Raw genomic sequence first — 14,929 nt, forward strand, 5'->3', positions numbered from 1 at the left:
TGAAACTTCTTGCTGTCATAAAAAGAAGGTATATGTATGACAGTGAAAAGGGATAGCCACCATGAGGGGGGAAAAAAGTTGTGTCAGAAGATTAGAAACAGAAGACACCTTCACCAGAACCAACAGATTATTACTTGGGGAGGAATGTTCTAGTCATTTTCCGTCTGGCAGCTAAGACACTGAGAATCATTTGGAAGGAGGATTTGAATTAAGAGTTGGGAGTGGGGTGGAAGTAGTGGACCAGAGACTGCCTGAGGTCACTGCTGTTGGTGGGGACTGAGAAGGTACTCCTTGATGGGACTGTGTGCTTGACCAGTGGATAGCCCTGATTGACCTCGTTTCGTATTACTCAGAACTTGTGTGTAGGGCACGTAAGCCTTTATGTGGCTGTGAAACCCTTGCGAGTGAACTTGAACCTGTGAGATTATTTCAGTTTTATAAGTGATAACATCTTCATCTTTGAATTCCAGATTTCTGGTGTTTTTCTCAGCCATTCAAAAAGAAAACGAACTTTTTGTTAAAGTCTTAACTGTAATCTGCATATGGTGTATCTATTATATTTTATTATATTATATTATATTATATTATATTATATTATATTATATTATATTTATTATATTTATTATATTTATTATATTATTTGTTATTTGAGTGAAGGCTTAAAAACAAATGAATTTTTTGTTCAATAATGCATACATATTTTGTTTTGTAACATTAATTTCAATATCCACAATATAATCACATTTTGCATTCTGTCCTGTAATTCTGATTTCCATTAATCTTTTTGAGTTATTCCTTTCTTTAGTGACATTGTGCTGATAATCCTTTTACTGTATTGCCTTTCCCTTTATCCATCCTAATATGTGTCTATTTCTCCTAATTTTTACTCCCTTCTCTTCCTTCCTGGTAACCATCTAACAATGATTATTTTTATATTTAAACTGTTATTCTTAGCTCTTTATAATTGTTGTCTCACACATTGTCCTTTTAGGACAGACTCATTTGACTCAGCATAATGCCCTAGATGAATCCATGTTATGCAGTGTTTACCCAATACCATTTTTCAGTGTTGTATTCCATCACACGTGTTATCTTTAAGGCCCATGCTTTAATTCAAATTCTGAATACTTGGGCCTAATTTATGAACATGCTTGGAAATATGAAGGATCAGTGAAAGGGAAGAAGACCTTCATCCAAGTGGATTGACACAGTGACTGCCACAGTGGGCCCAAGTGTGTCAGAGAGTTTGAGGATGGCACAGGAGAGGATAGGGTTTACATCTGTTTTTCAGAGGGTCACTATGGGTCATACTCAACTCAACGGCACCTAACAACAACAACAACTTAGGAAAGTTAAACAGATTTTCTTTCTTCATCCTTAATTCTGCCTACTATGTAGTTCTGTTGGCCTAGTGGCAAGAAGCTGTGCTACAAAACACAAATGCATGCAGTTCGAATCCACCAGCTGCTCTGTGGGAGAAGGATGGATAGTCTCTTTCTGTGCAATTAACTGCCTCTGAAAACCCTCCCAAGGGTTGGCTATGGGTCAGTTTAACTCGATAGTATACAACAACAACAACAACAACATGGTGAGGTAGAGAGATCTGGTCGAGGAGCCCACAGGCAGTTGCACGGCTAACCCAGAGGTTACCTTTCCGGTGGTTTGGATCCTCCAGCAGCTCCTAGGAAGAAAGATGGACATTTTCTCCTTTGCATTTTATAGCTTCAGAAAGTCTGCTGGAAAGTCAGCTATGAGTCAGTTCTGACTCCGCAGTGATGAGTGTTTGAGTTTATGGTGAGGTGAGTGTTGGGCGGGGGATGGAGACAAAGATGAAGGTTAGAAGGGTATTCTCTCCATCATTTTCCCAGTGGTTTTTCTAACCTTGTTATAGAAATTGAGGGCAAATTCCTTGGAGATGCATTTTGTGCATTTATATGATTATATGTTTCTGGATCTGCATGTTCCTGGTGCAGCTGCCTGACTGTTCCTAAGCCATTCAGTGTCATTTTGCTCATAACTAGCTTGTTCTAAGGTAGCACTTGGATTCTATCTTGAGGATCAAAAACTTGAGAAATGTTTTAAATGGATTTGGCTTCATTGACAATGGAATGGCAGTGTGTGGGTGTGGGCAATGCTTAAAGGCTAAATAAAGGCTCTTGGTAAGATATGCTCACATATGCTGAGACGGGTTTCATCTTCACTCTTTCCATAGCAACTTTATCTGTAAGACAGCATTCTGCTGATGGTTTAGTTAATAAAAAAAAATCTCAGCTCTCATTCCAAGTCATTTGCTGCCATTATTGGAACTTGTTTACATTCATCCATTTCATTGCTTGGTTTTTGTTTCCTTCTGTCTCCCCAGGTGGCATTGGTAGGGTGGTCAACGGAGCCTTCATGGTGCTGAAAGGGCATCGATCTATTGTTAACCAGGTCCGGTTTAATCCCCACACCTACATGATCTGCTCCTCTGGTGTAGAAAAGATTATCAAGGTGAGGCACCTTCCCCTTCTGTCCTTTTAGCAAAATGGTTACAATTTATAATTGGAAGTCTTTAAAACAATGTATCTAGACATACCAAACCCCACTCCATAAATGGAAACTGTTGTAACTCATACAACTGCTCTATTGGGTTTCAAGACTGTAAATCTTGCTAAGAGAAGATGGCCTGTCTTTCTCATAAGAATAGATGGTGGCTTTGAACTGCCAGCCTTTCTGTTAGCAGTGCCACTTGCAACCAACTATACCACCGGGTCACCTTCGACATTCTAAAGGTCTATCATAATTCTTAATGAGGGGGCCATAAAAAACCCTCCTTTTCAGAACTGTTTCTTAAATACAGTGACTAGACATTAAAACAGACAATATCTTCTAGGTCCTACCTCATATGCCACTATATTTCTGATGACTTTTGAACTGATGAATTCTCTTTTCCAAACTTGCAAGAGCCTTTCAGTTTTTCAGTGTGCACTTTGCATTAATTGTCATCCTGATATGGCACAGGTGTAACCAAGTAATTCTCAGAACCATTGTTAAATTGTCTCATAAAATATGACTGCGTATGGTTGTTGTGGAGATTTTTTTTAATATGAATCCTAAACACTTGCATGAATTGTGCATTATTTGAATGAACTCCCTTCCCTACCCCACCCTGGAAAGGAATATTTTTATAATTTACAAACCAGGGTCCTGACCTTCCTATGTCCATGAAAGAAAGCCCTACAGCCCATCACTCTTATTTCAGTTACTTTTAACCCTTGGGTCTATTTACATTTTTAAGGAAAGAAATGGGGGTTCAGGACAAACAATGCTTTCTAGAGGACCTGGTGATGACTTGGTTTTTAAATAAAGACAGATGACATTTCCTCCCAAAAGTTAGAATCTCTCGAATTATGATTGTTATTTTCTGAAATAGCTTTAGAACCCCTGAGAGGTTTTGGGAAAACAAAAGGTACAAAATCAGTTTGTTGGTGATTTGTTAGTTTTCCTGTTGTTTTTTTTTTAACTATCCAGAGTCAAGCCAAGTTGTATTTGTTGTCAGGGATCTTACATTGGAGTGTAGGCCAGTATATTTATTTGCCCTTATTTCAATTTGATTTAGACAGTTTTGGTCATGCAGATGAGAGCGGGTTTCTGTGGCTACATGAATACTGTGTACATTCCTCACAGAGCTAAAATAAGACTTTTAGGTCCTTTATACTGGCTTTTTCTTAACTGTCCAGAGCCACACAGCTCATTCATAGCCGAGTCATCACAGAAGCCTGCCATTTGTTCTTCCCAGGAAACTGACACATTGACTGTGTAATGGGAAGGCAGGGGACCACCTGATGCTGAGTCTGACCGTTGCATTCTTGGCTTGAGCAGTCCTTGACAGGGCCCTGTCCCTTACATTGCTTTCTCCCCTCCTTTGGCTATGACCAATGGGCTGTTACTGTACCATGTCCTCTCTAAGACAGCTGATGTCATTTTCCCCTCAGCTCTTGGCTAAGTCATCACCTTTAGCAGAGATTCCTGTTTGGCTGTGCACTCTGGGATGCCTCTGTGCAGTTTCCCCAATTACTGTTTAGTCAACCGAAGTCCTTACCCTTAAGGTCATAGGTTGGAAACTAGCCAAGTTCTCAGAGGAGAGCAAGAAGAAACTGTTTTCTCTGTGAGATTATCCAGACTGAGCTACATAGCTCACTGCTCTCACATTCCCATGGGATCTGAGCCCTTAAGAAGTCAGTGTAGATGACCCTGGTGAGGTTGAAAGGATAAAGCACTGCTGTTCTCAGTCTTGCTCTTAGGTGCCCTCTGGTTGGGATTGGCATGAACTTAAAACATTATACGAAGGAGAAGGATGAGGCTGTGTGAAATCCTAGCCTTGGATATCTATTAGAATTACTGCCTTTATCTGCTCATACATCATCCAGAAAGGCCGTTGAGTCTCATAAGCAGCATTTATATCTCTTTCCCAGCTGTAAAGTAAGGAGGCTAAAAAGCCTTTGGCACTCAGGGGTGCCATTTGAGTTACTTGTGTCCAAGAATTTCTGATTCTTTTAGTAAATACCACTTACCTTTTTATTTTTTCTGAGGGATTCAGTAGGGAGCTCTGGTAGCCTGGTAGCAAGGAGTTGTGCTACCAGACCAAAAGCATGCAGTTCAAATCCACCAACCACTCTTGAGGAGAAATATGGGCAGTCTCTTCCCATGCAGTTTACAGCCTCTAAAACTCCATTGGAGGGTCGGCTAAGAGGCTACTCCTACCCAATGAGAATAGCAACAAGAGATTTAAAGAGTGACGTCCAGCCTGAGACCTCTTTTTTGATATCTCTTCACTCCCCCTTTTCCCTGGCCTTGTTCATTACTGCCACCTTTGTTCCAGTCCAGAGGAGGAGCATGTGTGCCGGTGGTCAGAGCTAGCCTCTTCTCACTTCTAACAGCCTTCTGTCCCTCTGAAGGCTCACACTGCGCAAAAGAGGGGGCACTTTTTGTACTTTATCAGATGAAGAGGAGAAAAAGATGAGACAAATACTGGCATTTTTTTCTCTCACAGATAAGTAATAATTTATGCTTCACATAATTGTGATATATACCTACTGAGTTCCATTTGTGCTGGGCCTTATGAATAAAAGTAACGAAGATCCCGTAAAGAGAGAGAATAAAGAAGATACATAAGAGATAGTAACAAAGTGCTTGGAGGTTAGAGGAGAGATTTGTTCCTATCTGGAATAATCTCTATGTAGATAATATTTGAGCTAGATTTTAATAATAAGTAAGACTTCAGAAGGAACAAGGAAGATAGGAAGGATATTCCAAGCAGAAGGCAGTGGTTGTTATGCGCTGTCAAATTGAGTATAGCTCAGACATACCCTATAATTAGCAGATCTGAACCCTTTCCTGTCCTGCACCATTCTCACATTGTCTAACGCTCTAGAACCGATTGCAGCAGTCACTGTGTCAGTCCATGCAGTTGAGGGTCTTCCTCTCCTTCGCCATCCCTCTACTCTTCCCAGCATCATGTCCCTCTCCAAGGAAAAGCCACTCCTTTATTTATTTCATTGCATTAAGAAGTGTTTAGTGATCAGCTACTTGTGTCATGCATTGAGATTATGAACAAGGGCTCCAAAGTAGGAGAGTTAGAACTTAGTCAAGAAATGATCATGTAAAAGGAGATAAGGCTGGAAGGTTTGCCTAGAGATAGGTCTACAGGGTCTTAGAAATGAATTAGAGAGTGTAGAGGGCCAGCAGATAGCAGAGTAGGTCCTTATCTTGTATATTTTCACAGTAGATGAACAAGTTTCTAAATTCAATGCAGTAGCAAAAGGTGAGAAGAGAGTATAGATTTGCTACATACTGCATGTGATGGTCACTTATGTAGATCAGAACATATGTTACATAATTGCTTTCCATTTTAATGATGTTTGAATACAAATTTTCCTCAGAAGCCTCTAAAGCTAAACTTTTCTCTGGACTTGGAAAAGAGTTTCTTGTCTTTTCTTTTTATGAACCATGCCCCATCAGGAGACTTAACTAGCCACATTTAAATTTAACAGCGTTTTGTTTTTCCGTAGCCTTAATTCTGAATTGTTGACTTTCCATGTAGGACTCAGTATTTTAGGGAGTCAGAGGATTTAAGTCTGAAGCTTTCTGGTTGTAGCAATCAGCTGCTAAATGAAAAAGGGGGAAACCCTTGTTTCTTGATGTTTTGGTATAGGTTAGGTCATTTAATCATTCTTTTCCCTGAAGGTGAGAAATGGAAGGTTGAAAGGGTGAAGTCAGTTACTTAGGGTGTGGGGATTCTTTGAGCTCTGGGTTTCTTCCTTAGATTACTTGCTCCCACATCCCTGAATGACAAGTCCTTAAGAAGAAAAGATTTGCTCTCTTGATTGGAGGTTTTGGTTTGCTCTGAATTTTAGGATTGGATGAGATTGGGTAATATACTTTTTTTCTCTTTATTTTTTTTTCCCCTATTTTCATTGTGTTTCATTTATTCACTTTTTAAATGAGGGAGCTTCACCCAGTCACTAGCTAGCTGTGAGTTGAGTGGGAACTTATCAAGTCTCCTGCTTCCTGATCACGTGTTTTGTTCCATTACTTCATACTTCAGGAATGAACAGTCTACCTCAGCTTAATACATTCCAGAGCCCAAACAAAAGCTGACATTCAGAGTTCTGATTTTCACTTCTGAAATGAAAAATTGATGGCTGGGTAGTAATAGATTATTAAAGCCTCAAAACTGACTGACTGAATATTTGTACCAGCATCTCAATGTTGATATTGTTTTGCAGTTTGTTTTACAGGGTTTTTTGCAGTTTATGCACGTAAATTCCGAGTGTCTATGAAATACAAATAGATTAATCAAAATATTAGGAAATATGATTCATAAAAAATAGCCATTTTTAAACTGAGAAGGTAAGAGAGTTGGTTGAAAATTAAGAAGACCCAGAAAGCATTCTGAGAGCTTTGCCCTTTTGGACTTTTTTACTTTCTTTCTAAGTCACTGAACTCTTTATTCCCTCAGAAATCTGTTTCAGAGATAGTTACTTCCAGCTTGAGCTTAAAGCTGGAAGTTATAGGTTCAGAACTTCTGCATTATGAAAGTGAGTTAGGTTCTCTCACTTCTATTATTTGCCTCCTTATTATGAAGACATAAGTATTTCCCAAAATTGAATCTCAAAGGATTTGAGAGTCTCTTCAGACAAATCCTTTCTTTCCCATTATTTGTTTCATGTTAACTGTACCCTGGCGGTGTCCTGTTGGTTAAGCCCTTGCCTGCTAACCGACAGGTGGGCAGTTCAAACCCACTAGCTGTTCTCCAGAAGAATCCAGTCGGCTTCCTTAAGGATTACAGCCTTGGAAACCATCAAGTTCAGTTATACTTTGTCCAATAGGGGTTTTAATGGTCTTAAGGGACCCTAGTGGCACAAGATTAAGTATTTAGCTACTGACAGAAAGGTCAGCAGTTTGAACTTCTCTGGAAAAGAGCCCTAATGTTCTACTCTGATGGAGATCACAGGCTAGAAAACCTTACAGGGAAGTTCTCTGTCCTGTAGGGTCACTGTGAGTCAGAGTGGATGACAATGGGGATTTTAGCTTTGGCTTCTGAACACCAGCTTACTTACCCCACCCTCGGACGCTTGTTAAAAATAACCTACCCATGACTTACAAATCAGAATCTCAAAGAGTGGGACTCAGAAACCAGCATGGTAGTTAAGATGCTTTGGTGATGCACACTGAAGTGTGCATTGTCTTAAAACTTCACTGAGGAGGGGAAAACAAAAAAAAAAAAAAACCTTCACTGAGTGAGATGATAAAGGTAGAAAGGGATGAACACCTGGGTAGGGTAGTTGTGAACAGTTAAGGAGTTTGGAATTAAATAGTGATGAGAGAAGCTAATCTACCTCTAGAACTGGTGATCGTCCAGTGAGACGTAGGCTCCCAAGGAGTGTCCACAGAAAGCCCATCTGGGATTGGGGAGCTAGCCTGTGGACAGGCCTCAGCAGAGTTCTTGCGAGGAGGGAAACTTGCCCTTGGAGAGCTTTGGGGAAACAGAGCTATTATTTTGATGGATCATGGGGAATGAGGGGCCACTGTTTTCTTTGTTGAGTGCCAACTAAAGATAGACACCAGCCTGTCAGACACAAAAGTTGCCTGGAATTTCATCTGAGTTGCCATGGCTACAGGCTAATGTAACCGAGTTTTTCTGTGCTCCTCCATGGACCAGTCTTATGATCAGGTGTAGTTAATAATTTTCATTTACAGTGGCAGCTCACCTACATTGAATTTTATTTTTGCAAAACATACATAGCTTGTAATGTGTTTTTTGATCTCTTTTTCCCTTACTACAAGGACCCCTGGTGGTTTAATATATTGTGTGTTGCACTGCTAACAAAAAGATTGGCAGTTCAAAGCCACAGCGGCCCTGTGGGAGAAAGGTGAGACAGTCTTTTCCGCAAAGATGTACAGACTCAGAAACCTGATGGAGAGTGGCCGTCAGTCAGAATCTGCTCAAAAGCCCTGGGTTTGGTTGCTCTGATACCCTCACGCTGCAACTGTGTTTTGTGTACAAGTTTGTAGTGTTAGACTCATAGTAACAATAGAATTTTAAAAGTTAAATTTGGTAATTGGATGAAAGTTTGTGCTGGAATTTGAAGCACTTCTGTTTAATTCAAATAATACCGTTTTGAGGTTACTCCAGAAAGGGGAGGGGAAATGTCTCTATAATGTAGTGCAGTTGGCTAAAAGCTGGGTCTTTGTATCCAGACAAATTGAGTTTGAAACCTAGTTTTGCCACTTTTTGATTTTATGAAGAGTGGAAGAGTGGTAAGGAATGGTGCTGCAATCACCTCTACCTGAGGGAGAGTGTCCTACCTATTCAGCTGCAGCTAACAGAAGAGTTGAGGAGTTAGCCAGCAGTTCCCCCCTAGTTCAGAGAATCCAGTTTCCTGGGTAACTGGTGACTGCACATCCAAGAGGGAAATGCAGTGTAGGCAGTTGGCTATTCTTATCAAGCTCCAGTAAGCAACTCCCATTGGTTAAAAATAGAAATGTCGCATTTGGGGAGAAGTGGAGCTATAAGCTGAAATATTAACTGTTAGCGAGGACTGACTGCTGGGTCTGTTTCCCTCTAGAAAAGAGGCATCTCTCTGTGCACAGCTTCCGTCTGCTAAGAGTTTTGAACACATTGACCAATCTTGAAGTTATCCTAAATCCTGTGAGATTGTATAGGGGAGTACAGGCATACCTCATTTTACTGATATTGTAGTGTTTTTTACAAATTGAAGGTTTGTGCCAGCAAGTCCTTGGCACCAATTTACCAACAGCAGAGGCTGACTTCATATTGGAAATGCTTGCAATATTTTACTTTTCCATAATGCTATTGCACACTTAATAGACAAAAGTAAAATGTAAACATAAATTTTATAGGAATTCAAAAAAATATGTGTGTGTGTGTGTGTGTGTGTGTACTTCCTGTGATACTGTCTTTATTGTGGTGGTTTAGAACTGAACCAGCAGTATCTCTGAAGTATGCCTGTGTTACAATTCCCAAGCTACAAATAGAGGAAACTGAAAGAGAGGGAAATTGGGAGGATATGATGTGTGGCTGCTCTTCGGGGCCTAGAGACACAATTTAGTTAGATCCCCTGACATTTGACTAATGCTATGCCCTGAAGTTTGCATTTCCCCACATTTTGTCTAGATACCTCAATTTTCATGTATAGCCCACATAATCCAGGATATTTTAAAAGCGGGGCTTTGAACTGATTCTCTGAGGTTCAGTTATGGCCAACAGAAGCAAAACCAGAAAAAAACCCAAATTTGTAAAATATGAGTATGTGTGTTGCAGAATGATAACCATAATGGGGAAAATGACTATTGATGCCTCCTAGAAACAGCCTTTCTCTTGGAAAACAAGGGCAGCATGCGTGTTGCATAGCAACCAAACCTCTAACAGGCAGAGTTAGAAACAGTGGTGTCCCAGTCAAAGATGGCAGTCAACTGTTCAGCTTTGAATGTAGGTTACTGTCCACAGTTTTGGCAGTAATCTGAGGCTTCCATTCCAGAGCTTTGACTTAATCATTTTTGTTGTTCTAGTTATTGCTGTGCTTCACCCAAATTTTAAAATTCAGTTCTTTTCCAGTATTACTGTATCAACCATGATCAAACTGTTTGCATCTGTTCAAACTCCTGTGTTAAAGTTGGTCAGCAAGTATGGGGAAGTTCTTTGTTGATGGGCTGTATTGCTACCAACTTTATAAGACTTTCCAATCCATTTCTGTTTGCTTTTGGTTGTTGTTTGTTTTGTTTTTGTTTTTTCTATGTAGATTTGGAGCCCATACAAGCAGCCAGGATGTACTGGAGACCTTGATGGCAGGATTGAAGATGATTCTCGCTGCCTCTATACCCATGAAGAATATATTAGCCTTGTGCTGAACAGTGGCAGTGGCCTATCGCATGACTACGCCAACCAGTCAGTCCAGGAGGATCCCCGGATGATGGCCTTCTTCGACTCCCTAGTGCGCCGAGAGATTGAGGGCTGGAGCTCCGATTCAGACAGTGACCTCAGTGAGAGCACTATCCTCCAGCTGCACACCGGGGTCAGCGAGCGCTAGGGCTATACACACTCAGAGTCTTCAGCTTCACTGCCCCGCTCCCCGCCCCCCACAGTGGACGAGTCTGCTGACAATGCCTTCCACCTGGGGCCCCTTCGAGTCACCACCTCAAATGCAGTAGCATCAACTCCACCACCACCTACGTGTGAGGATGCCGCTTCTCGCCAGCAGCGCTTGTCCGCTCTCCGGCGCTACCAGGACAAGCGCCTCCTGGCCCTTTCCAACGAGTCTGACTCCGAAGAGAACACCTGTGAGGTTGAACTGGACACAGATCTCTTCCCCCGACCACGGTCACCTAGCCCTGAAGAAGAGTCTAGCAGCTCCAGCAGCTCTAGTAGCTCCGAGGATGAGGAGGAGCTGAATGAACGTCGAGCCTCTACCCGACAGCGGAATGCCATGAGGCGTCGACAGAAGACACCCCGCGAGGAGAGACCTAGTGCTCTGAGCAAGCCCACCAACACCTATATTGGCGAAGACAACTACGATTACCCCCAGATCAAGGTAGATGACCTCTCGTCTTCCCCTGCCTCCTCCCCTGAGCGGAGTGCTTCTACCTTGGAGATTCAGCCAAGTCGGGCTTCACCAACCTCAGACATAGAATCAGTTGAGCGGAAGATTTATAAAGCTTATAAGTGGCTTCGCTACTCTTACAACTCCTACTCAAATAACAAAGATGGCGAGACCTCCCTGGTGACTGGGGAGGCAGATGATGGGAGAGCAGGAACTAGCTGCAAGGACAACTCAATCCCCTCTTCCAGTAAGGAGGTTTGTCTAAACACAGCTGCAGCCCAGAGAAACCAGGACCTGCCTCCTGAAGGCCACAGTAAAGATGCTTTTAAAGAAGGGACTTCTAGAAACCCCAGCAATGGCCCAGGCCAAGAGCACAGCAGTCACATTTGGACAGAGGTGCCAGAGGGCACTTCTCAGGACACCAACAGCAGTGGCTCTATAGAACACACTTTTGAAACCAAGAAGCTCAACGGAAAAGCCTTGAGCAAGGCCCTGAACAGCCGGGCTGAGGAGCCACCTTCTCCTTCTACCCCAAAGGCAACTGGCTCCACTCTAAACAGTGGGTCTGGCACCTGTCCCAGGACCCAGTCTGATGACAGTGAGGAGAGGAGCCTCGAAACCATCTGTGCCACTCATAACAATGGACACTTACACCCTCGTCCCTCTCACCCCCACAACAATGGGCAGAACTTTGGGGAACCTGAGACAGTGGCTTATTCTTCTCCAGGACATTTGGACCCTGATCATGATAACTTGCCCCTGGCAGGGACACTCCTACACAGAGATTGTTGTGGGTCTGAAACGGTCTTTGAGACCCCCAGTGCTGGAACAGGAGAGGACCCAGCTGATCCTCCAGCCACAGACAGCGGCAGGGGTGCTCTTGGTCTCAGTGGCCTCAAAAGGCACCGAGTAGAATTGGAGGATGGAGATCCAGAGAATTCTTCCTCAGAGAAGAAATTAAAGACATGATAATGACAGAGGGAAGGGATGGGTGGTGGGGAAGGCTACGGAAAGTAGCTTTACAAAAAGAGAGAAAAGAGAAAAAAAAATCTTGTTTAGTGAATACAGAGGAAAGGGGGAGGGAAAGTATTAAAGGCACATAACACAGGGCCTGACATTTGGTGTCTGCTGCTGCTCACTTCTGTCCAACAATGGACCTGGATGTTTAATTGACTTGGTTTATGCTGTGTTAAGAAAGGGGGATGAAATCCAAGTGACTCCACTAGTGAGACTTGAGCATAGTGTATATGTACAAGGTTCTGTTCAAGTAAATCATTTTTTGAGACGTTTGACTTGTCCTTGTGTGTGTGTGCCCTGGCACGCATGAGTCCAGCCTCCTTGCCCAGCTGTCTCCAAATAAGTTTTTGTGGGTTTTTTTGTTGTTGTTGTTTTATTCTTTTGGGTTTTTTTAGTTCTCCATCAGATTGGACTTAAGGTTGTGGTTTTTTGCCATCTCCCCTTGTTTACATGCCATCGGTATTCTGCTCTTAATGAATGTTGAGTGCCTGTTAAATTAGGTTCTGCTGTCATTGAATTGTGGGTTTACGCTGGAGAAATAGAGAAGACAATGGAAACAAGCTTGCAGTCCTTGGGTTGTGCCTGAGAGGAAAAAGCATCCTTGAGTTCCCAAAGAAACTCCCTGCTTTCTCTAAGTAGCACTTTGTTGAGCACTTAATGTGGACCTACTGCTTAAATGTGGAGAGTTATTAATACTAATGAGATATGAGCCCTTAAGATCAAATTCAAGACGAACATAGATAACCTGATAGCTCTCACAACTGATTAATGCAAATTGAATAATGCGGCAATACATACGATATAGAGGACACAAACTCTGTGTGGCAAGTTGTGGGTAACACACTTCATCCACTTTGATACTGGTCCTCAAAGGCACTCAAAATTGGTGCTGTTGGCCCCATGTGGTGAATGTAGGCATAGGGACAGAAGGAGAAGAGGGCTCTCACAAGAGCTTTTTGTGTGTTGAGCTAAGTGGACATTTATTTATAGGTGTGCTAATGGAGAGTAGTGAAGAGGAGAGTGTGGTTCTGGACGCATTTAATTCAGCCCAGAGCCACTGGTCCAGCAGTGCTGGTGGAGCTGTCCCCCTCCTCAGGCTTGCCGTCCATCAGTGGAGGCTGTGGGGTTCTGACTAGAACTTTCCGAGCAGTAGGCAGCTCACAGTCATCTTAATGAGTAGGTCTGCTCGTAGGCACAAGAGATGGAAAAGGAGTTACTGGTTTTAAACCCAGAGTTTCCAGAAAAGACTCACTTGCACTGAGGTAGATGATTGAGGGGTAGCCGATGAAGAGATTTACAACAGTGGTTACAGTCACCCGCGTAGCAGTGAAGAGCTATGCGTGACAGGAAGAATGACCATTTAGCTTATTCGAAAAGACAGGACAATATTGATGAGAAATGTAGAGGGAAAAGAGCAGTATAGCTTTCTTGTGTGCAGAGGTGCTAGACGACTAGTAGCCCAGCCAAGTGACTTAGGGTTGACCTCAGGGTGCCCAGTGTGGTGGCCTCATTGACCCAGCGCTCCTTTAAGACGAGTGTGTGAGCCCCTGAGATTGGGATCAAGAGATAACCCGCGGAGGAGGAAGGCTTGGATGAATGCAGGCACTGAGGAGGGATTGTTTATACAAGGCTATTGGTCTAAGGCAAAAAGAGGTATCATCCTGCTAAGCTTTTGCGCAAGGAAAGATGTGCCTGGTATGTGTGATGCAACTTGAATGTGAAAATAGTCTTGGAAGAAGATGCTTTCTAGCAGCAGTGTGAGTAACAGTGAGGAAGCGTACAATTCAACAGCTGGAATCTTACTGGGGGAGTGGGAAAGAGATTCTGTAACCATCATTAGAATTACTTTGGATTTGTAATCAAAATGGTTCTATGATTTGTCTTTAACTATTCACAGATAATTGTAAATTCTGGTTTTATAAGCCTGAGTCATTTTACATTTGCTTTTCCAAAATTTATTAAATTGGAATTTTTTTAATCCTTTATATACAAAAAAAAAACAACCACCCAAAACCAGTCACTTAGTGTGTGTTTCTCTTCCCCTTCCCACTCAGCATATCCAGTTGTTTATCTACTCAGTAGGCCACCTCTTCTGACTCCTCTAATGACAATCTCTGAGACCTTCCTGAAGAAAAAGTAGGTTAAAGTTCTCTTGGGCATTTACTTTGTAATTACAGTTCCCAGATGTAGACTTTGGCCTTTTCTCATTAAAAGCCTTCATCTCATTTGGATTTCCAAAGGACTCAGCATTCATTCTGGTTACCTTCAGAATCTAAGACCACTTTAGCAAGAATGCCCTTCCATCCTTGAGAGAGACTTCCTCGTTCCCAGGTTCAACTTGCTGGGAGTTTATATGGGGAATAACTCCCATAAAACACCCCACAGTAGCAGGCTGAGAAATGCTTGCCTTCCTGACCACCCCACTCACCTCTTCAGATCTCTCTGCCTGTGACTGTGCTCCTTGAAACCCGGCAGGCACCACTTCCAGAGTCTTTGTAGAACTGAGGCCCCAGCTTGAGAGACACATTAAGAACTACTTGACATTTTCTCTGCATCCTATAGGTAATGTTTTCAGTGACTGATCAGATAGGTAAAAACCTGTCCATTTGATTTTCCAGCTGGTTAAGTCATTCATTTCCTGTGTCTCTAGGACAGCAGGTAAATGGGCCTGGGGACAACCGAAGATTGCCACTGTATTTGATCTGTTAAGCTGAGAGGCTTGTTTGTACTTTAAGGTGCCTTTCTCTGCTGAAAGCCTTACTTCCTCTCTAGCCCTGCCTCTTACCACCCAGCAACCGGTAATTCTTCCC

At 42.4% G+C, this 14,929-nt stretch overlaps 1 protein-coding gene across 1 annotated transcript in view; it reads left to right on the forward strand.

Annotated features, from left to right (window-relative positions):
• Positions 1 to 12,071, forward strand: part of DCAF5 (DDB1 and CUL4 associated factor 5) — a 166,116-nt gene extending 154,045 nt beyond the window's left edge. Inside the window, 2 exon segments of the mRNA XM_006903692.1 lie at positions 2,363 to 2,490; positions 10,305 to 12,071. Coding sequence (XP_006903754.1) covers positions 2,363 to 2,490; positions 10,305 to 12,071 — 1,895 coding nt within the window.
• The last annotated feature ends 2,858 nt before the right edge of the window (positions 12,072 to 14,929 follow it).

The sequence above is a fragment of the Elephantulus edwardii genome, unplaced genomic scaffold (genome assembly GCF_000299155.1).
Source record: "Elephantulus edwardii isolate Elephantulus edwardi_28Jun2011 unplaced genomic scaffold, EleEdw1.0 scaffold00037, whole genome shotgun sequence".
In the NCBI taxonomy this organism is placed as follows: domain Eukaryota; kingdom Metazoa; phylum Chordata; class Mammalia; order Macroscelidea; family Macroscelididae; genus Elephantulus; species Elephantulus edwardii.